Source organism: Oreochromis aureus, linkage group 4 (assembly GCF_013358895.1).
Source record: "Oreochromis aureus strain Israel breed Guangdong linkage group 4, ZZ_aureus, whole genome shotgun sequence".
Taxonomy (NCBI): domain Eukaryota; kingdom Metazoa; phylum Chordata; class Actinopteri; order Cichliformes; family Cichlidae; genus Oreochromis; species Oreochromis aureus.
The window spans coordinates 6,438,451-6,462,940 of NC_052945.1; the positions used below are offsets into that span (position 1 = coordinate 6,438,451).

The window sequence follows — 24,490 nt, forward strand, 5'->3', positions numbered from 1 at the left end:
TGCCGTCAGCAGGAGTGGCCTCGGGCAGGGATTAAATTACCAGGCTGACGAGGACAGCTGCTTTGCTTATTGTCCACCTGAAGGATGCATGCGTAGGTAGGGAGGTCACAAAAAACTGCAAGGCATGGGAACATGTACTCAGATACTCGAGGACAAGTAAAAAGCCTCAAACTCAAATCATTCCTCACAAAGACACACATAAAAGTATAGTCTCTCTTCCTCTCTCTCTCACACACACATCTTAAAAGAAACACAGCAACAAACAGGAAAAAAGAGATGACAGATTTAAAAATATAGACTTCAGTTTATTGCACAATCGTTGCTGGAGACTGAGGAGTGTGAGAGCCTGTCTGTTACACAGGACACTAATGTTGCACAGACATGTGAACTACAGCACAGGAACAAACCGTCTGAGTTCGTGCACATTAATTGGCAAGCACACAGACTGGATAACGAGGCACTCTGGGAATGCAATCAGCATCCCGTCGGTGCAACAGGCGAAAGTAAACGGGACAACATACAGATTTCATGCTTGCATGGGTTCTGCAGGAGAGCTCATACGCACATGTGTACATACATGATCTGGGGATCTAAATAAATAACCCTGGAGGATAACTGCAGACCAGCAGTGACAGTATTACCACCAGTTAGTTACGTTTCATTTGGCTGCAGTTCAGCTACAGTAATGCCTGCATTAGTGAACATGAACTTCCACTAGATGGAGCCACACTCACTCATTTGACACATTAAGAAAGCCATGCAGATATGGAGACAATAACAGACAGACCCTCCAGAAAGCTCCCTTCATCCTAAAGGAAAGGGCTTGTCTCATTACCTGTACACATAGACCAGTGTCATTATAGGATCCACAGAATAACAGTAATCATTAATAATCAGTATATAACAACACAGGTGATCCATTATAAACAGGTTGTTAACAGGCTGTCCGGCACCTGTGTAATATTTAAAAAAACAAAAAAGGTTTTAGATTTGTTAGTGATGCTTTTATACATCATGTCTTTTCTTTTTTCATTAAACATACAGACAAAAGGACAAAGACCAATTTTCTGACCAGGTTCCACTCCTGCAACATGGTTTTCAGAGAAATGCTCCACCTTCCTTCGCCCTTGCGCCCACCCTGCCAGCTGGGTTCCCAGCGTGAACAGACCGGACTAAAGAGGGCAGGTGAGTCTCGCGTCCATGTTTCAGACAGCAGCGGTCAGGCTTCAGATGTTACAGCTACTGTTATGGCACCCTGAGAAGCGGGAGACTCAGGATGTTGGGAGAGAGCCCTCCGTTACAGCGGATCAGAGAGCCGTTTGACAAACACAAATTGACTTCACTGTTACGTATCCTTCGGCTGATAATGCATAGATAGACCAGTGGTAGTCACGAGGTATTCACATGCCCGCCAAGATTCCCCTGCTATGGTCGCGCATATCTTTCCCGTGTGTCTTTAAAAAAGCGGTTACATTTAAATGATCAGAAGCATTCTTAGTCAGGGCCACAAAACGGTCAAACAACTCTACATTTGAACAGAAACCAATGCCAGTCTCTTTTTTCCTGTGTTTTTCACATATATATCATCATAGCTAATCAAATACATAACTCATATCGATCTGAAGCTCCACATCGAGCCGCGTCTGCGTCCCTCATTACCCGCCAAGCACCAGGAGTCCAACGGACGATGTTTTCTGGGCTAAATCTGGTCAGCCAGTCCTTAGCCTTTAGACAGATGTCCCTTTATGTCAGAATTTATTAAAAGTTGAGTTTTCAGGCTGCTACAAAGGCTGGAATTCACATTTTCCCGCTTTCAGTTTATTGGAGGTATAAAAGACATCTAAATGGCACACAGCCTGCAGGCTAAAGTTAGTTTGATTTCTGACCTCAACATTGACCAAAATAACTGAATTTGGGTGTGAACTGCTGGTTCTCTGAGGAGTTTGTAGTGTGTTTCTTTACAACCACGTTTAGCTGTAAAAGGGCATCGTTCTCCCAACGTCTTTCCATCTTTTAACCAAATCTCAACTTTGGTAAAGTCGTCTTGAGCACGTTCACTGGGTGGGTAATCCCATTGCTTCCTATCTTTCTTCCTTAACCAAGTGTGTGTGTTAAAAATGAGTCACTGTATATTCTTCTGCACTGTATATAATCTACATAAATGTATTTACATTATTTATATGGACTTTAAATGTATTTCAGAATTGACTTGAATTCAAAGCCCTTTGGAGAACGATGAACAGTGCAGTTTGTTTTGATTGTGATGCATGGCCTCGGATCGCTTCAAAGCCTCCTCCTGCAGGGGTAACGCCACACTCCAAACCCCACCTCCCACTAACCACACAGTCATTTCCAGGGCCGAGTGAATGATCAGTTGCTGGCTATAGTGAACTAACAATCAGCTAACACTATGAGACATCAGTTTCTGTTTCACAGCTACTTTCATGCATTTTTTTTTCATTCAATTGCCAAAAATACATTAACTTCAGCTTTTACATTGTACTGTAAGATCACTGTAAGAGTGAGACTAGCAGACAAACTTGACTTTTTAAATGAGGGCAAGGCCATAAAGTCGGATCGTGTTGGGGTTAATGCTTGTCATACACACTTTGGGAAATCCTTCATCTGTGAGTCAGTGTCACAGGAAGCAGACGTTGCTAATTTGGCGAGATGAAGTGGGGCTGACATGGCTGGCAACTAGCGTGAGAAACAAACCCAATGCTTACAAAAAACACAAAAAAAGTCTAGTTATGAAATGAGGCTTCAGAAGCCAGTCCTGAACATGACTGAAGAGTGCGACGATTACTTCTACAGAACAGTAACACGCCTGGACACACACACAAAGGTGCTGTGACTCATACATGACAGGGAGGCGGGTTCAGAGGGGTTCATTCCTGCATACGTAGGCCAGCTTAGTGTATAAACCACCACTTTAAAAAGATTAAACATCAATTCAAGAAAAGTGCAAGCAAGTACAGATAAATAAATAAATAATGTGGCAAGAATGACTGACCATATAATAATATTTAGGTTCAATATATAAGTAAACATCTAAGCACAGCACATCTACATTCATGCCTGAGGACATAAATAACTTCAGAATAGACCTGCACCTGTTTTAAAGGTCACATTGCAGCTGTTTTCCTCGCCGAGCTGCGACGTGTAAAGACAGATCTTTTTCAACAGTGTTCCTGTGTGACTGAGACGTCACATATTGCAGGAAGGCAAGCAAAACTGTACGCAGAGAAAATGTGGAGCTAATCCTCCGGATTTGCATGGTTTAAATAAAACAATGGATTTTCTTTGACCTCTTATTTGACCTGTCAGTCAGAGCGATCCTGCACTGCAATGATGTAAACTCTAAGCAGCTGACACACACATTTAAATTAATACAAATGAATAAAAACAAACACAAATATAATCTATTTCTTGATTAAATATATATCCTTACGCGTTTGGGGCCAGAAGACAAATAACTATAAATAGCATTATTAAGTCATTACCCCTTTACATTTCAGCACTGCCACATATAGTTTTATATATTATGTGCACATGGTGGCATTTCAGTGTAAAACAACTACGCACATTCGATGGCTTTTATACACAACTGCGCAGAAGACTCACAAAGCACTCAGCCTCTGCCTTTAAAAAGATAATTACGTCTCGCACAAATGGAAACGGTGGTCTTCCAAACAAAGGGAGGTCATAATAAATGCATAAGACCAATCAACTTGGAGTTGGCTGGACATAAGCAGAAGTTTGGCAAAGGCAGCTCATAAACATCAGTTTCTTTTCTGATTTAAAAATGCCTGAATTTCTTTGGCACTGGTGCAAACAATGCTGATAACACTCAACAGATCCCATCTGGTGGTCTGGGACATCTCAGCAGGTAAACTCATTGCTGGCACGCTTCAGGAATGAGCCCCTCGCACGCCTTCGGTAAGGACCATTCAGACGACAAAGAGGACAAAGAAGAAAAAGAGGCAGTGGCAGAAAACAGGGAACTAAACAGTCCTGTAAAATTCAGTCTGTTGGACGAAGTTAAAACTCTAAAAGTGCTTTGTACATGTGTAAAAACAAAGGTGCGTGGGAGTGCGTGCTGTGTATGCGATGTGAGATATGAATGTGCTGTGCAGGTTGAGACAAAGACTGTCATATCATTTGGATGAAGGGTTTTTAAACTCGTCTGGGGGCAGGGAGCCTTTACCCCAAGAATACACCGGTCACTGTTTCTCATGCAAATCGACGTCGGGTTGAGGGGCGATTAATTTGGTCTGCATTGAGTGTTTATTTTTAAAATAGTGCTTGTGGTATGAGCGCAAATTTCTACAGGAGGGTAGATTCTGGCTCTATAAATGTATTATTATTATTATTTTCTGCATGAGCAGTTCTTTACATAGCTTAACAATGGCTTTCTCCTCTGTCAGGCACAGATGATTCTCTCATCAGTAAAAACATCTGCTAGCCTGAGTAACACATTATCTTTGCCTCCTCTGGTTCCCTGTTGCTGTGAGCAGTCGTAGGCCAGGATCAAAACTGCATGACCAGAAACCAAGCAAAAATACTTTGGATTAAAAAACAAACAAAACACAATTTCCACTCAGCAAACACAGATGCTAGCCCTGCCACAAGTTATTTTGGAGCATCTCTGGTCTTTCTTCAACTTCCATCAATCTGAATGTTGCAACTTACATTAATACTGGAAATCAAGAAGAAGTGAGTGAAGGAAGAGGCAAGTATTAAAATGCTGGCCACCGACCAGTGCTGCCCCTCAGCCTCAAAGTACACACACCTATGGTATCAGTTTCACAATTCTATACCGTCTCATTCTTGAGTCATCACATTCACAAGATTTTTAGAAAACTTGACCTCTGACCTTGAGGTCAATGAGGTTCAAACTCGTCCAAGATTTTTAGTGGCTACACTCATGGTATGAATTTGAAGTTCACGCCTGAGGGGTAAAAAGTTAGAAGTTGAAGAAGGAAGAATGCTGTACAGAGTTTAGGAAGGAGACGAGATGAGTTTCTGGGTGGGTAGTGAAAGTTAATTAATGACTGAGAAAGCACAGCTGAAGAAGTGAGGAAAACTGCAAAGAAGGTATTTTGTGTATCTTCAGGACGACAAGGAGTCAAGAAGCCTAGGTGGTTGATTGAAGAAAGTAGACAGGAGTATTGGGAGGCCAGAAGTACAGCAACAAAAGAAATGGCAAAGCAAAGACTTGCAGTGAGTGTTACGTGAAGTTGGACACTAAGGAAAGAGAAAAGAACTTGTATTGATTTGCTAGGTGGAGAGATTCAACTGGAAAAGATGTGCAGGGTGATTAAGGATAGAAATGGAAATGTACTTACAACTGAAGAGAGTGTTGAGAAGGTGGAAGGAGTGCTTCAAAGAGCTGATGAGTGAAGAAAATGAGAGAGAGGACAGATGGAGGACAGTTTGTGAATCAGAAAGTGCAGAGGATTAGAAAGGAGGACGTGAGGGCAGCTATGAAGAGGCAGTTGGTCCAGACATACCTGTGGAGGTATGGAGATGTATGGGAGAAAGGGCAGTGGACCTTTAATCGGCTTGTTTACCAAAGCCCTGGAGAGAGCAGGTGTCTCAGGAATAAAGAAAAAGTGTACTGGTGCTGATTTTCAAGAACAAAGGTGATGTGCAGAGCTGTAGTAACTACAGAAGGACGAAGGTGATGGGCCATGCCATGAAAAAGAGAGGTGATGACCAGTCAGCAGCAGTATGGTTTCAAAATGAGAAAGCGCACTACAGACGTGATGTTTGCTTTGATAGTGTTGATGGAGAAGTATAGAGCAGGTAAGACTTGTGACAGTGTGTCTTTGTGGATCGAACAATATGATAGGGTCCCAAAAGAGGAACTATGTAACTGCATGAGAAAGTCAAGCGTGACAGAGAAGTATGGGAGAGTGGTGCAGGACATGCATAAGGATAGAGAGACAGTGGTGAGGTGTGCGGTAGGAGTGACAGATGGTTCCAAGGTTGGGGTGGGAATTAAAGTCAGTAGAAGGCAGAATACATGTGTGTGACTGAGAAGGAGACAGGCAGAAAGGTGAATGAGTTAGAAACGTAGCTTAGTTTAAAACCTGGTGTCAACCCTCCAAAGGAGCAGACAGTGCACAACAAAGGCGAAGAACAGAGTGGAGCGGGTGGAGACAAGTGCCAGGAGTGATTTGTTAACAGCAAGAATGAAGGGAAAGGTTTACGAGATGGTGAGACCTGCTGTGATGTATGGACCAAAATTGGCAAGGCTGAGATAGTTTGGACATGTGCAGAAGAGGGGTAGTGCATATACTGGACAAATGATGTTGAAGATGGAGCTGCCAGGCAAGAGGAAACTAGGAAGACCACACAGGCGATTCAGGAATATAAACTTCTGACTTTTTCCTCATAAATGTGCCATTTTGTCCTTTTTACAGCTTCAATCTTGAAAGTTCTGAGGTTTTGTCATGAATTTTCCTCCCACTCACCCAGCCCCTTAAATCTTTATGAAACCTTCAGTGGCTTTAACACACAGTGGTAACCTTGAGTTTGAAAAGTTAATACAAGCCCCTGCTCAAAACACTCCAAAGTACTTCTTACACAAAATGTTTTACCACATATAAACCCCTCCAAAGGTCACAGTAAGTGTTGTGTCTTTTTACTGTTATAGGTCTCTACCAGTAAAAAGGCTCAGTACTTACTTAAATTCATATTCAGATAAATTAAATTAGAATCAGAATACCGGCCAGCATTCTTTCAAAATTGATATGAAACTCTTTGCTCTTCTGGGTCTGAATTCCCGCCCTACTCTGTGCATCTTAATGCAGCTTCCATAAAAAAAACTCAGGACACAAAGCTGCTTCTGGGGCGTGCCGCGACCTGTCTCATGGATTCGCAAGTATTGTCGTGAGTGGGCGAGATCAGCTTCGGCAGCGGCATGAGACTTGGAATGCTCGGTGTATTCCTGAGGCTACAGGCAAGAACATTTTTCCAAGATCTCGCTTATAATCCCAACACTGACAAACCACATGCTTACTACCATTTCTACTCTTGCATGCCAAAATTATGAAACTTTTAAATCTAAACATTTTAGACACATGTGTCAGTTTCTACTCGTCCAAAGATAACATGGGTGTGATTAAAGGACACAAAATATAGTCTCCAACTGTAGATCACCACTTTTTAAGATCAGAATGTAATTTCAGCAATTTAAAGGAAATTTATCACTAGATATTTTAGCTGTGGGTCGTGGACCCAACTTTCAGAACCACTGATTGAGACCGTTTTAATCAACGACATCAAGTAATCCTCAAGAGAAACTTCTATCATTATGTAAAAGGTTTCGAGCTGTAACCTTTACCTAAGACATTATAGGGTTTAAAACTTGGTTAATAAATTTACTTGTTAAAATTTTCCACTTTTTTTATCTGTTTGTGTATGAATGTGTCTGTGTGTGTGTGTGTGTGCATGTGTGTATGTATACACCTTTGCACCAAGTTTGTGGCAACTGAGCAAGTCAGAATGATTGTGCGTGTTACTCGACATACTTTTACCTGCATTCGCACAAATCAAGATGGACGAAGATATGAACATTCTGAGTTTCAGCGCATGAAGTGAACACATGCACAGCATCAGTTTCTGTGATCCCTGTCCTTTCCCTTCCCTTTCCAGGCTCCCCCCTCCCCCCAGAGGTCTTTCAATGGTATGTTCCAGCGCTCCTTGGGAGGGGCCGGGGGGCTGCTGTGTGGGTCAATCTGAGGGGCAGTCGTAGCTGGTGATCCAGAGAAGGTCGTCCAGCACGCCCCAGTGCAGGTAAAGGATGGAGATCACCACCAGTACATGCATGATCTGGTGGCTGTTGCACCAGTAGTCGAAGAGACCCGGCCAAAAGCGCTCCGGGATGCGTGTGATGTTGATGACCCCGCCCAGCACGGCCAGTGCATCCATCGTGAGAAAGTGGCGTAGCGAGGTGGGGCTGCCGCCGCCCACGCCCACCCAGCGGAGCAGGAAGAAGGAGAATCGAAACAGCGCTTGCCAGGCGAAGGAGCGCAACCGCCGAACGCTGCTCCGAGCGGTGACGGCGCAGTAGATGGCGTGGCTGGACAGCAGGATGTAGACTAAAAGGGCCACGGTGCGGATAAATGGGTAGCACAGCAGCGTGGTGTAGACGATAGGCAGTGCTCCTAAGACACGAAAAAAGACAGGGAAGTCAGAAGAGCGACGAAGCCACACCTCGTGAAAAGCACAAAGGTTGAATCGTTGACCCTTTAAAGCTGTGTGTGTAACTCTGCGCTTTTGGCCAAAGCTTGATGGTTTCATTAATCACAGTTCAACTGTGCAGGAAGGTGGCTGAAACAACCTCCAACTTTGTATTTTTTTACGTCACATTACAGGAAGTGGATGGTGAGGTTACTGAAATAAGGAGGCAGTTCTCTATTCTAGAGTTCTCTATTCTAGAGAACTCAGCAGGAGGGCAGCACTGACGGGACAGAGATTTACAGTGTGCAACAAAAAATAGAAGCATGTGGACTGTAAATTTGTCCCTTTGTTTTTTCTCTATGTTGTCATTAGGGGTCTGCAGCCTGTCCTCTCTGACACACAATCAGCAGGCAGTGCCGTTACTGAGAAGGTGAACACAGGTTGAGTGAAATCATTTTATTAGAGTTAATAACTGTGTCATTCATTACTGTAACCATAGTCATAACCTTTGTGGGTCAAAAGCTAATAAGGGTCCTTCATCAAAGTACTTGTTCAACAAGCTTAATCGTGAATCAAAGTGATCTTGTCACCTGCTCCCGTCCTAGTCTAGGTGAGTTGTGACAGCAGGAGCTTGTGTGTGTGTGTGTCGTGTGTCCTCCGGCTGTTACCGTGATCGTTCCAAGGAGGACGTAACACAGAAATAACAGGAAATGAGCAGAATACATGGCTCAGACTTGATGTTTGTGAGTTTGTTTGAGCCGTGCTACGCAGTGTGGCTTGTAATGAAGTTATAAGACTGTTAATATTGCAGAGTGTGTCAGTTCTTCTAATGTTCAACTGAGCTTTAAATGCACTGTTCCTAAATACAGCTACTAAATAAGCTACACTTTCTAGATGTGGATAACTCAGTAAAATAAAGGAGTTTTTTTTAGCACAAAGGAAAAAATAAAACAAGTAGAGGATGTTGTTTTCAACGGAAAAGTTATTATTTTGTAGACTGAAAGCATTTCTGTTTTATTAAACTCGCAGTCACCTTGAGCTGAGGGTGATGAATCCATTAGCCGAACAAGAGACAATTAATTTGTGGCTCAAATGTGATCATTAACTGTTTTCTTCTGATTCATTTTAATTGCAAATGGAAAATCACTTGTAGGCAAAGAGAAAAAGATGAAGTGATCCTTGTTATATATTACATTGTTGTTAGACTTCTCCTGCTCTCTGTGTTCTCCTGTCGTCAGGGTGAGTTATTAGTCTTTTAGTTGACTCACGTTTTACTGTAAAGGTTCGTTTTCTTACATGGTTCATTGTTTCCTGCCTTTGTGGATTTTCCTTCCTTTTTGGATTTCCTGCTTTAATTATTCTCACATGTTTATTGTTTCGAAGTCTGTCCTCTGTCTAAAGCTATATTTGCTTTTGCCTTCTTGCCTAATTCTGCACTGCTAACCATCTTCTGTTCCCTTATATTGGAGAATTGTTATTTACTTGCTCAAAATCCTGAAATTACCTGTAGGTCTAAGTCCATTAATATTTATATTGTTTTACTCTCTCCCTGCCCTGCACTTGAGTCTGTTTAACTTCACTAATCCTGACAGAGTTTTCTTTATGTTCACATGAAGCGTATGCATTAGTTCATTCGAGAGGACGTGTATACACTCGTCTGTCTGCATTCCTGAGAGCTGTTTTTCTTTCTTTTTATCATGGTAGCCCTGTTCCTCCTCACCTCCACCCAGCCCTAGCTGTTCATTGCCTCTAGATTTTGCTGCTAAACCTTTTGATAGAAAGGATTTTAGATCTGGCTATAACAGTGAATTTAAGGGGATGAAGGAATTTAGTACAATTAAATGATGGCAACTGCTTTCATGGTATTTTCTTAACTACTAATTGGGTAAAACTGTGCAACCAGAGCACAGGCGGTCAAAAGCTAGTGTGCTACTAGTGCATGCCCTAACTCTGAATACACCAGGAAGGTTGTGTCACGAAGGACATCTAGAATAAAAATCTTTGCCCGTGTCTATGTAGCTCTGTGAGGAAGCACAAAGGATACTTTATCCACAACTAGCATGAAAAGAACATTTATATCATATTAAACCTCGTTAACATACACTGATGAATGATTAGGCCCACCTAAATGAATAATTAGTGGGCATAGAGGATGAACATCAGATTATCAGGTAAAACGGTAATAAGTCACAATGTTTTCTTGGGTGTTTAATCCTTTTTTAGACTTTATTGTAGATTTTCCAAATATTTTTTATGGTTAAAAACAGTTAATGGGAACAGGAGGCCTGTAAGATACATAAGCTAACGTAAGGGTTGTAGCTTTGGTCGTAAAGATGAATAAATATCCCCGGTGCTTAGGCCTGGCAGGTTGCAGGGTTGGTAAAAATTCCTGGAACAATTCCTGTTATTCCCATGCTTTGTCACAATATTAATAATAAATGTACTGTATTATCGATATCGGTGTAGTGGGCAAATCTAAAAGGTTCATTCAAAGTGTACAAGTCTATAAAGAAATAAAAAATAATGTGCCTGTCATTTTTTCTTACAATAGGGTGATGTAGGCAGCATAGACAGATCAATAATCATTTCAGAGCTCGAATCATTGCTTGCAAAGTAAGATCGAATCAGAATGTGTTGCGACAAATCAATACTGGTACACCTCCAAGCAAAACACTTGCACGGTAAATCACTGACAATCAATTCCATCCTGGAAGAAAACAGATCAGCAATAAGAGCACAACAGCTGACAATGAATCCAAAGCCTCACCCAACGTGTTGATCATGCAGATTCCACACACGTCGAGCTTCAGGAGGGTGTGGTAGACCGGCTCCCCTCCCTCGTGGTTCATGAACAGGTGGTAGACCACAGAGCCCAGCTGGGGTGACAGGCAGGCCAGGAAGTGCACCACACCCAGCCATGTCACGCTGATCTGAGACCAGGGGATGTTAAGAGGCAGCAGCACCAGGAAGCAAACCAGAGGGATGCCTGAAGAGTGAGCAGGCAGAGAAACCGAGAGAGCGGTGGTTATAAAAGAAGGCTTTACCTTAAGCTTACCACACAATAAAAGACTTGTAAAAGACTAACTTTATCACATCTGCAGAATGTGGCATAACTCAAGAGTTTTTAGTTGCTCTGGAATCAGCCTACAAATACAAATACTCGCTGAATGGGAACGTAGTAGTATTTAAAAATGAGTTTTTTACCACACAGGAGTTTAAATTAAAGTCCTTCTAGGGCTCAACAAGTCAGTTCATACAGAAGTGAAACACTTTTATTTTTTATCTTTGTAGAACCACTCTGATCTGTAAATTTAAAAGCATGTGTAATGACTGAAAGTGGAAAAATAAACACACTGCGAAATATGCACACAATGAAACTGTGTTTATCTTGAAGGTAATTAGGCAAAAATTGTAATGTTAAAATGACACAAGAGAAAGATCAAATAAACTTTAAATAAATAGAAAAAATAAAACAAATAATCAAATAAAATTAATGATGGAGCTATATAAAAGTCTAAATAGTCTAAACAACAGAACGTCATGTAAAAGGCTGAGCTTAATACAGGGCAATAATTTAATTAATAATTTAAAAAATGTCTTTAATTAAAACACAATACAGTAAAATATTAAATAACAATACTTCATTTTTTTTAACTTTTTAATCTGCATTTTATATTTTAAAATCATTATTATTAATACATGCATATATCTCATAACTTTGATTTAATTAACATTCATATCACTATTTAATTTCTATATTTTATTTATTTTATTTCATTACATTTATAAATAATATTACCTGCTTTATGTACCTCCATTTACTAATAAAATTACTATTGGTATTATTATTATTATTTAGTATATTATTTTCATTGTTATTCCATACAAGAAAAAATATACTTTCTCAAAACTTCTGGAATGAAGAAAGTATAGTTTATCTTATCTCATATGTAAAGACACACATGTAATTAAAGTCCTGACAGCAGTGCTTCTTGTGTCAAATAACGTCTGTTTATTCAACACTTTTAACAATTCTGATGACATGCAATTAAAACGACTGAAGCACCATCTTTTACTTCTGCTTGTAAATAGAGTCCAACGGATAATGTTGCCTGAGGTAATATGCACGCACGCTGGTATGAAAACCATCCGCTCAACTCTGACAAAAGCAAATTAAGGTGTCGTGTTTACGGTGATGGATTATCTAGCTCAGGAGTTTCTGGAATCGAGGACGCTGTTTTTCACACTATATGAGAATCAGTAGCCGTGAAGGGCTGCTGAGAGTGCACAGATACCAGCAAGAAGAGCCAAAGGGGAAACCTACGTGATTGGCACCAACGTTATCAGTGATTCCCCATTGAGAGAAAGCCAAAGCTCCCACTAAGCTCTAATTCTGATGCAGCAAAAGGCCACGCTGCTAATGGCTACACGGCTCCCATTCAAGTTTCCCTGTTTGGCAGGGAGTTTGGCGTTGACTGCTACGTGAGCAAAATGCAGACCTTGAAATTTGATCCGCTTACATACGTCTCTTATCACTCTGAGACACACCTACAGCACTCCTCCCTTTCTCTCATTTTTGCTCTCGCTGAAGTCAAGGCAGGTGATACAAGGAATGGCATGCAACTGTAACGCGTCTATTTTAAGCACATTATCTCCCCCTCAGCATTCGCCCTGAGCTGGCTAGTTGAAGTCAGGCGTGGACACAGCAGCGGGAGCGAGGACCTCTGAGTATCTGAGACCTGAGCTGCGGGCAGGATGTTTTCAGTTTATATGCAAAACAAGCCGGCTCATGAAACTCAGCCGAAATGTTACAGCGCAATAATAAAGAAGAATTACAAGCACAGCGCAGCCTTTTCTTCTTCTTCTCAGATCTGGAAAACTAGGAAATAAAGCTCATTAGATTAAACATTAGCCTGTTATGTTGAGGTCGCATGCTAAGCCAACATCACTGGAGTGCAATAAAGACATCCAGAGCCACTTAGCTGATAATCACTGATGCTGTTTAACTGCGCCGTGACTGCTGGATGCTGGAGCGCCACAACACAGTTAAATTACACCATCCGGATTGCACTTTGATATGAAAAGAGAAGGGCAAAAGACACAAGTCATGCTGCTGAGTGCCACATTACAGGCTGTCTAATCATCTCAGTGTGAAAATAAAAAAACCCACCACGCAAACTGCTAACAGGCCGACACCTCAATCTCACCTTTGGCTGAACAGATTAACACAATTCTGCAATTAATCTGGGCTTGTAGCAAACTATTAAAAGAATTGCATATTGTGTAAACACAAAATTCAAGAGCAGACCAAAAACACCGTTCTTCGTGGCGTTTTCCATTAGGTGCAAGTCAAACTGCTTTTTAAAAATTCAGTCCACGTTTAAACGCTTGCCTCCAAAAAGAAAAGTCTTGGAAAAACATTTCTTTACCAACAAAAATTCCCTCTTTGCAAAACTGCCATACAGTTAACATCTAGGCCAAAAAAATGCACCTTGGGAGGGTGGCAGCTTTTAAAATAGAGTCCTTTGAATAAGTTGGGCAGTACTGGCATAAATCAAATGCATGTCAAATGCATTTAATTTCTGATTTTAAGTGGTTAGGGATTAGGGATGATCTGCTCTGATATTTGGATTGGATATCAGTTCAATCCTGAGTTGAAAAAGCTAAATCAAGCAACGACAATGTGCTGATCTACGGGATGATGTATTCAACTCAGTTCTATGGATTTATTTCACCACCACAATATAAAAGATAGACGTTGCGACTTGTCAGTCAAAAGTCGTTAGCCAATGAGCGAAACACGGATAATCATTATTGCTAAAACTCAAAATGTAAACATTTTTAAAGTAACTTTTTATTTTGATCCAGAATAGCTCTTAGATTACATAGGTACAGTCACACTCCTGATCACATTGTGATTGCCGCATTTGTTCTAAGCAGGCGTGTAACCGCACATGAAAATGACTATGCAAAGTTGAGCCAAGGTTATTTCTTTGCAGGCAAGACATCTGGGACCTAACGTTTACTAAACTAGTAATGAGACATACACAACATGATGAAAAGTTTCATCATTGTGAATCCTGACTGAAAGAAGACTTTTAAACGCTCAGTAATTAGGCAAGACCATTTATTCTTACAAAGCTGAAAAACAAAGTTTAAGTGGAGACTACTGCTGCATACATATTCCCCATTTTTTATCCATGTTAAGGATTACAGCTTATTTATCTAACACTACTCGGCATTGGCAGATACTCAAAGCCAAGGTATCAGAACTTGGAAAAGTTGGGCCTGCGAAAAACACCTAAACTTTTTTTTAATGCAAAGAAGTTTAAGCACATTCTTTAAAACATCAGGATTTCAGTGTTTCTCATGAATTAAAAATGTGTCTTTCGAGGGTGAAAATCCACACAAGCACGACTGGTGCAATAGAATTAAGACAAAGAGCCTTTGTTACATTAGTTAATACAAGTTTTTGCTTTTTCCTGTTATTTTTGGATGCTTGTTAATCAAAAATGTATTTTAAGTTTGAGTAAATTAGGCCTTCTTCTGCAAAAGGCCAAAACCTTTGTGGTGGGTGCGAGAATTTTATATAAGCTCAGCCTTTAGTACAAATAACATGTATAAAACTGATGAACAGCCTGAGAAATCTCTGCAATTTCAAGAATATGCCTCAATTTTTCCACATTCGACATTTTTCTAGTCTAACGTCATGTCAGAGAAATGTAACAGTATAGTGGACAGGGCTGAAACCCATCACTTTAGTGTGGCATGGTATGGCAGACAATGGTTGATGTCTCTGCCAGCAAGAAGGCTGTAAAACTGACATGACTCAGATGAAAATAACAGGTCGGCCAAACATTTTCATGTGATCCTTTGTTTTAGGTATAGCAGCAAAGAGCAGCCTGCAAAATGCAGTCAAATGTCAAACTGATGTCCTTCTTCTCCGCAAAGCATTCCAGTGAGCTGGATTTCAGCTCTTTGGTGGGCTGAGTGTTTCACATGAATATTGGCACTGGCAGTATTTATCAACATGAAAACATTTTCTTTTAATAAACATAATGCAGAAACAGATGCTTCATTCAGCAAATCTATTGTTTTAATACTCTCAGCACTGCCTGCAGCACATGTACCAGAGCTGGTGCAGAGGCCTCACAATAACTTACCAACTAGTTTATGACATGCAGTGCTAGAAAGTTAAGAGACTTTTAATTTTCCTTTTAATCTAATTCTAAAATACTTACATGCACATATCTATATATATCACAGTGTTAATTACTTCATTACAAACATCATATGCTCGTTATGGAGTATATACTTTGCAACAATGCAAACATTAGCTTGCAAACATTACAGCTTTTCAAAGTATATGATTTCCTGCTTTTTTTATTCAGTGAAAACTGAATAAACTTGGCAGTGGTATTCCCAGTGTAATAACTGGTGATAGTCGCCAAATCTTATTTTATGCTTGAAAATAAATCAGTTTATTTTGTATTGTCCTTCTGTGATAGTTAATGAGCTCTTTGTCAAACCATAAATGTGTTTATACGCTGATGATGACTGAAGATGGTTTTTAATCATTTTTTATGTCTATGAGTCTGCTGCCTTTGCTCCTAATGCGTGAGACTTCAAAGCTGGATTATTTCTTTAGTACTCTTGTAATTTGTATGGTCCTACTCTAGCTCTGGTTTCTTGCTATTTGTGCCTTGTAAGCCTGTTTGGATTGGACTGATTCCCTTATGCATGACACATTAAAAATAAAAAAATAAAAAATAAATTAATCAGTCAGTCAGTCAAACCATGTTCTGCTTTTGTGTTCTGTTATTGTAAGTTTTCGATGAATCACACTGAAGAGTTGTACAAGAAATGATGACTTTGTAAATTGCTGTCATCTGGATAAATAAAGTTTTGGTTTTTTTTAAGAGTCTGAGTCATGTATGCCTTCATGAAAGCTTCCCAACCTGTGTTGCAGAGTCTGGCAGTGAATCCTTCTGCAGGTACAGGGTCTGTCTCCCACTCTACACAAATCTCACCTGCTGACTAAGCACTCCAATCTGATTTTTGTTGTACTCACCGTGAGTGTATATGTTTCCAAGTTCATTGTGCAGGTAAAACAGGCTTCTGATGCAGTCCTGCACGGAGGAAATTGGCCGGTATCCCGTAAGGACGTATTTGTTGAACTGAAGATGTGGAGGTGAACTCGCCCAGTCCAGCAGCCTGGGTCCATTTAAAAATGCCATAGCAAAGAGGACGGTTAAAAGGACACCGCCGAATAAGTAAAAAACTGACTGTACACCTATATACACGTTCAGTAAGATTATTGCGACTAAAACCTTATGGGAAACCATTGGTATTGGTTGTGAGTTTTTTTGTTTTGTTTGGGGGTTGTTGTTTTTTGTTTTTGTTTTTTGCTTTGTTTTTTAATTATTATTTTGTGCTGTTAGCCGCCTAGCTCGGCGCTAGCTAGCTCAGGAGAAGTCTTTAAGCGCTACCCGGCAAATGTGTGCGCGCGCCGTCGCTGCTCGCTTTGAACCGCCGGTACCTGTGCGACTGTCATCCGCGAGGCTGGAGACAGACGCGGAAAGCCACACGCATGATGCAAGCTCCCGGCGGTCATTACATTTGGCATCTAAAGTGTCCGTGTGCCACCTACAAGCGCTAGGCGTTTGAGAGGCGAAGGGTTCGCGGTCATGTTAAAGCCATTTCCTCGTTAGTTAGCATTCCGGTGCAGCGGCGCGGGCAAGGATGCTGTGGGGGAGCCGCGCCAGCGTCCAACTCCAGATGATGCTAGCTCGATCCCAGCGGTCAGATGTGAAATAGAGGACTAGCAGGTTACACCTTCACTGTAATGAAAGTAGACGGGCGTTTTTTCTTAATCCAGCCCCTTGTATACTTGCTAAATTTCGTAATGCCACTGAAAAAATAAAAAATAAATGGAGAAGGTCCGTGATTGTGGAGCAGAGATTTTGAAGGACTGCGGGCTAGCAAGCCGGGCAGTCGCCTACCAACGTCCGGTGGCTGAGGATGTAAAAGCGGATACTTGAGCCGGCTGGCTTTAAACACGCCCAGCCTGCTTCATACGGCGAGTATTCAGTGTCTTCATCGGGTGTTTGAGCCAACTATGATCCATCATTATTGCTAGGTGGCTGTTTTGCTTGAAATGCGGAGTCCTCTCCGGCGGCCTCGAGTCTCCCCTGCATCGTCTTCCAAGCGTCAAGTTACTCAGACAGAAACCTGGACATTTCCGATCGGTGTTTTCAAAATAAAAGCCAGGAAGTTTCGCACAACTATTCCCAAATAAGGTTATTATATTTAGCTAAAACTAAAGGATAAAGTAAAGCTGCGAGTGAAAAATACGACAGGATATTAGGGTTTGGAAGGTTGCTTCCGCCAGTGAAAAAAAAGCCAGGCAGAGAGAGGTAGGATGAGGTCAGGCAGCTGTCTCCGTGGACAGTAATGTTTGTACAGTGTGATCTTTAGTGATAGTAAGCTCTCTTCGTGGAGAGGTGGCTCCACGAAGAGCCATCTCGTGGAGAGATTGCTCTCATCTCTCCGAAGTCGGTTGAAGCAAGACAATGCATGTGTGTGCATGAGAGGGAGACAGATGTAACGGCGAAGCTGCAGGGAGCAGAGAAGGCAGATGGGTCTAAATACCTGAGGTCAAAAATCCAAAACAACAGACAGCGCACATGAGAGGCGAAGATCAGAGTGCAGGCAGGGTGGAGTGAGTGGAAACGAGTGTTGGAGGTGATTTGTGACAGAAGGATAGAGTGAAAGGGAAGGTTTATAAGATGGTTATGAGACCTGCTATGATGTATAGTTTGCAGATGGTGGCAATGACAAAAATACAATAGTGATGGGTGTGACAGAGAAGGATGGTGGGAAGGAAAAGGAAGCCACAGGTAAGTCGAAATTTTGACTTATTGGGCTAAAGTTTTGAGTTAGTTATCTTGAAATTTTAAGTTACTTCTAAATAAGTAATTTAGTAGTACTTCTTAGCAAGTACTTAGTATTTTGAGTTACTTCTGAGTACCTCAATATTTTGAGTTTTGAAATCAGTTTGACTTACAGATAGCAAATGAGGCAAAGGCAGAAACAAGCTTCCATATCAGAGGTAAAAAAAAAAAAATGAATACAGAAATAACTAATGAGAAAGAAACTTTCAAATTTAGGAGAAAAATATTTAGAGAAAATTCAGAGAGTCAAAAAGGCAAATATATGGAACAAAAAGGGCAAATTTACAAAAATAAAACTGGTAGATTTACAACAAATAATAGCTACATTTACAAGAATTTTAGAGAAATCAAGGAACTGTATTGTTTCACTTCTCAAAGTTGAGTTGGAAAGAAATTCTCATATTTCAAGATTCAAGAGCTTTATTGTCAATACAACAGTATACACAGTATACAGTGTACCAAAATGCTGTTTCACCCCAAGCCCCCCGTGGCGCATTTATAAGTATATAAACGATATATATCCAAGAGATATAAAACTAGGAATTATAAATAAATAACGTGCTAAATTTTGGTAAAATTAGGGGATAATTACTAACTATATAATACTATACAATACTATAATGATAACTATACAATACTAACTGTACAATAAACAAAGACAGGACAGAGACAATACAAAGTGGATTGTGCAGTAGGTATTGAATACTAGGTTCAAGTTGTTGTCAGGATATTGTAGACAAGACAGGACGAAGACATGTGCAAGATCCAAAATGTGCAAATATAGTATAATATAAATGTGTTTTCAGTAACTATGTGACTGAGTGAGGAAATGAGCATATTGTTCCCAGGTCCAGTTTGCAGCGGATTTGTGGAAGTTTTTGTTGTTTTTGAGTCTTTTGGTGAGTATTGTAAGGTGTATTTCTATTTGTAAAGGTGTATGTGTATATCAGTCCTTTGGTGGTAGTGAGCTGAGGGCTCTGACTGCTTGCAGGAAGAAGCTCTTGCAGTGTCTGGTCGTTACAGTTTTGATGCTGCGAAACCGCCTGCCAGATGGAAGGAGGGAGAACATTGCATGTGAGGGGTGGAAAGTGTCCTTCACTTTGCTATTTGCACGTCGGATGATGTGTTTTACGTAGAGTTGGGAGATGGGTGGGAGAGGGCCTCCAATGATCCTTTCTGCTCTCCTCACTATCCGCTGCAGAGACTTCTTTCAGCGAGGGTGCAGTTCCCATACCAGATAGTGATGTAGCAGCAGAGGACGCTCTCAATGGTTCCATGGTAAAATGATGTGAGGATGGGAGGAGGGAGACTGGCCTTCTTCAGTTTCCTAAGAAAGTGAAGAAGTTGTTGGACTTTTTTCATGATGGTAGTATTGTTCAGGTTCCAGGAGAGGTCATCTGATATGTGCACACCCAGGAACTTCACACTGTTGACCATCTCAACAGCAGATCCGTTGATGTGCAGTGCGGTGTGGGTCGTTGAGCTCTTCCTGAAGTTAACAACCATCTCTTTAGTCTTCTAAACATTTCGAGACAGGTTGTTATTCTGATACCAGTCCACCAGGTGTTGTACATCCTCTCTGTATTCAGACTCATAGTTGTTGGTGATGAGACCCACCACTGTTGTATCATCCGCAAATTTGATGATGATTTGAGCTGTACTGTGTGTCATGTGTTAGCAGGGTGAACTGCAGTGGACTAAGCACACAGCCCTGCGGCGATCCTGTACTCAGTCTGAGGACTTTGGAGGTTTTATTTCCTATGGAGATAGACTGTGGCCTGTCAGTTAGGAAGTCCAAGATTCAATTGTAGAGAGTGGTGTTTATTCCTAGTATGTCCAAATTCTTTACCAGCTTCTGGGGAATGACTGTGTTGAATGCTGAGCTGAAGTCAATAAACAGCATTCTGACATAAGTGCAAAGTGTCATCCTGACATCTGCTGTGGACAGACAGAGTACTTGGTATTTAGGAGAGGGGGGCATATTTGAGCTCCTGGAATAAATAACTAATAACACACATTGTAACAAGACCAACAAAGGCCTTGCCAGTCTTATCATTAAGGCAGACAATAAACTACAAGCCCATTGTCATTAATATGAGTCATCCTACAGCCCGGACTAACAACTCAGGTAAACAACTTAATAATTCATGAGTGACATGAAACTGAGTCAACTGTCTTCACAAAGTGTTAAAATTATAATACTTATTCTGAACTTCTTATATTGTTTGTTCTACAAAGATATACTTCTTATATCTTCAGATATTGTACAGACCTCATAGTGTAATTGTTCTTTGTGCATACTTTTTGTACAGCTACAGTTACATACTCTCTGTCCATCTCATAATTTGAGTGTTTATTTCACACAAAACACACAGTAAACAAAGGTGGGAGAAATTTTATTCCAAGTATTACTATTCTTCTCCCTAACATTTACATACATGTAACAGCATCATTCCTTACTTGGGCCATGATGGTAATTTACACTGAGCAAAAATATAAACGCAACACTTTTGTTTTTGTTCCCATTTTTTATGAGCTGAACTTAAAGATCTGAAACATTGTCTACATACACAAAGGACCCATTACTATCAAATATTGTTCACAAATCTGTCTAAATCTGTGTTAGTGAGCACTTCTCCTTTCCCGAGATTATCCATCCCACCTCGCAGGTGTGGCATGTAAAGGTGCCGATTAGACAGCATGAATATTGCACAGGTATGCCTAAGGCTACGTTCACACTGCAGGTCTTAATGCTCAAATCCGATTTTTTGATCAAATCCGATTTTTTTGTCTGCTTGTTCACACTACAAATAAAATGCGACAGCAAATGCGCTCTAGTGTGAACGCTCAAAGCGGCCCGCATGCGCAAAAGAAGATGTCACACACACAACGCGCTCTGTTTAGACCCAGACCAAACAGTATTGTTTGACTGATGGCCCTTAATATAAAGACTTCGGACTTAACGTTTCCCAATTTTTGCTTTAAGTTATTTTGTTATTTACATAATAATGTAAATACATTAAAAATTATCCTTATTGCTGTTTGAGAGGAGCGGTGCTTCAAAGGATAGTTGCAGATTTCTGTCAGAATCTGCAGATTATACAGTACAAATAAAATGTTCAAGTTGTCTTCCCAACAGTTTCACTGACATCTACACTGGATGGCCAGGAAGCGTTCGCGATGTCTTCTCGGGCGCTTCTCCGGCGCTGATAATTGGCGTCTGTCTTGTGTCAGTGACGTAAAAGACGGATTTAATGCGACATGACCGTTCAAACAGCAGTCGCTTTCTAAAACATCGGATATGTATCGGATTCAGTACCACATACGAAAGTGACCCAGATCGGATTTGAAAATATCGGATTTGTGCCGTTCACACTGTCATACCATGATCGGATATGGGTCACATAGGGTCCAAAAAATCGGATTTGATGCGCTTTCGCCTGCAGTGTGAACGTAGCCTTAGACTGCCCACAATAAAAGGCCTCTCCAACGTGCCAGACGCCATTGAATGTGATTGATTTGTCCACTCAAGTCGGTTTCGATGATGAACTGCAGTCAGGTCCAGACCCCGATGAGGACGAGAAGCATGCAGATGAGCTTCCCTGTGACGGTTTCTGACAGTTTGTGCAGAAATTCTTTGGTTATGCAAACCGATTTTTGCTGCAGCTGTATGGGTGGCTGGTCTCAGACCATCCTGGAGGTGAAGATGCTGAATGTGAAGGTCCTGGGCTGGTGTGGTTACACGTGGTCTGCGATTGTGAGGCCAGTTGGATGTACTGCCAAATTCTCTGAAACGCCTTTGAAGATGGCTTATGGTAGAGAAATGAACATTAAATTCACAGGCAACAGCTCTGGTAGACATTCCTGCAGTGAGCATGCCAATTGCACGCTCCCTTAAACGCTGCGACATCTGTAGCATTGTGCTGTATGATCAAACTGCATATTTCAGAGTGGCCTTTTATTGTGGGCAGTCTAAGGCACACCTGTGCAATATTCATGCTTTCTAATCAGCACCTTTACATGCCACACCTGCGAGGTGGGATGGATTATCTCGACAAAGGAGAAGTGCTCACTAACACAGATTTAGACAGATTTGTGAACAATATTTGATAATAATGGGTCCTTTGTGTATGTAGACAATGTTTCAGATCTTTGAGTTCATCCATCCATCCATCCATTCGCTTCCGCTTCTCCTTTTCAGGGTCGCGGGGGGCGCTGGAGCCTATCCCAGCTGTCATGGGGCGAGAGGCGGGGTACACCCTGGACAGGTCGCCAGTCTGTCGCAGGGCCAACACACAGGGACAGACAACCATTCACACTCACATTCGCTCGCACATTCACACCCTAGTGGCAATTTGGTTTATCCAATTAACCTATCCCCACAAGTTGCATGTCTTTGGACGGTGGGAGGAAGCCGGAGTACCCGGAGAGAACCCACGCAAACACGGGGAGAACATGCAAACTCCACACAGAAAGACCCCGGCCTGATGTTGGAATTGAACTCAGGACCTTCTTGCTGTGCGGCAACAGTGCTAACCACCGTGCCACCGTGCTGCTCTTTGAGTTCAGCTCATGAAAAATGGGAGCAAAAACAAAAGTGTTGCGTTTATATTTTTGTTCAGTGTAGTAGTAGTTACACCTTGCCTTCATGCCCTAGGTGTCAGTTGCCTAAGGTGCTGAAAAAGTGTATTATATATAAAGGGATGTATTGAATAAAGGGATGGACATGGTCAGATACAATACTCATTTAGGATAGATTGTTCCAGTTGCCAAGAAAATATCTCCCACAACATATCTACACCACCAACAGCATGAAATGGTGAGACAAGGAAAGATTTTGTTTACAGCAGATTATGACTCTACCATCTGATTGTTGCAGTAAATATGAAACTCATCAGATTATTCAACATTTTTTTCCAATCTTGTGTTGACCAATGTTGGTGAGCCCATGCAAGGTGTAGCCTCAATTTCCTGTTTTTAGCTGACAGGATTCGCACCGGGTACGTGCAATCTCCTGCTATAGCTCATCTGCTTCAAGGGTCCACTCTGAATGTTATGCATTCAGAGATGCTCCTCTCATGGTTGTAATGAGTAGTTATTTGAGTTACCTTTTTTATCCTATCAGCTTGAAGCAGTCTGGCTATTATTTTCTGACCTCTGGCATCACCAATGTTTTTGTTTTTTTCTCGTGGAGAACTGCCACTCACTAGGTGTTTTTTTTTCTTTTATGAGTCATTCTCTACAAACCCTAGAGATGGTTGTGCAGGAAAATCCCACCAGATCTGCAGTTACTGAAATACTCACACCACTACACCTGGCACCAACAACCACGCCACATCCAAAGGCGCTTAAATCACCTTTCTTCTCAATTCTTGCTCTCAGTTTGAACTTCACCAGGTCGTCTCAACCATACCTACATGCCTACATACAATGAGTTGCTTCCATGTGACTGGCTAATTAGATATTTGCATTAACAAGTAGTTGAACAGGTGTTCCTCCTGAGTGTATATTGAACATATTTTACTGCTTCATGGGTGTTCCCAGGATATTCATTGTTCAGTTATGTTTGGAAAGGTCTTGTTCCTGTAATTACTTAAGATTATGATGATATTACAAATATTTACTTTTGCTTCCTCGAGCAATACCTGCCATATTGCTCCATCTTTCACCTAGTACTCCTGAGCAAGAATAATAAAACTTCAGTGTACTTTTTTGATCGTTTGCATCATATTTTATGATTTTTGCCAAATATAACTTCTTCAAACTTAAACCAATATGTATTAAAATCATAAATGACAAAATTGCAGGAGTCATCATAGGTGCATATACCCAGTAAAATCTGTGTTTAACCCAGCGATCCATATCAGTCAACCTAAAACTCCAGGGTTATTGTAGGTCATGGTACTCGCTTTTCATGTTATGTAATCCAGTCCGCTTTGTCTTAAAAACAAAGAACTAACACAGCTTTTAGAAAATAATTCCTTATGTTAAAAATCTTATTTTAGATTTAAAGTTAAAGCTTCCGGTCCTTTTCTGTCCAGTTTGATTCTGCTTGACTGCACTTTACAAAACACAGGCTGTACTGTAGCTGCCTAGTTTGCAAAGTCATCTGCATACAGCCAAATCCTGCCGCTCACCGGTCACCACTGTGGAAAATTTCTTTTTGTTCCTTTTTTTCATTTTTCAAAGTTTTCAGTATGTGATTTTCAAATTTTGTGTGATGGTAATTACCGATTAAGAGCTCCAGCTGATTTAATTTAGGTGAAAATCAGGTCTAGATCACGCCGAATGTGAAAATCAGTAAGAACTTTATATTACCCACAATTTCTTTATGGGTCATCTTCAGA

At 41.0% G+C, this 24,490-nt stretch overlaps 1 protein-coding gene across 1 annotated transcript; it reads right to left on the bottom strand.

Moving 5' to 3' along the window:
* Positions 1-284: 284 nt before the first annotated feature.
* On the bottom strand, positions 285-18,909 carry paqr4a (progestin and adipoQ receptor family member IVa). Its single transcript, XM_031750385.2, has 3 exons — positions 16,262-18,909; positions 10,958-11,176; positions 285-8,174 (listed from the first exon to the last, which is right to left on the bottom strand). The coding sequence occupies exons 1-3, from the start codon at positions 16,533-16,535 to the stop codon at positions 7,741-7,743; spliced, it is 927 nt and encodes a 308-aa protein (XP_031606245.2). The 5' UTR covers positions 16,536-18,909; the 3' UTR covers positions 285-7,740.
* Positions 18,910-24,490: the final 5,581 nt, after the last annotated feature.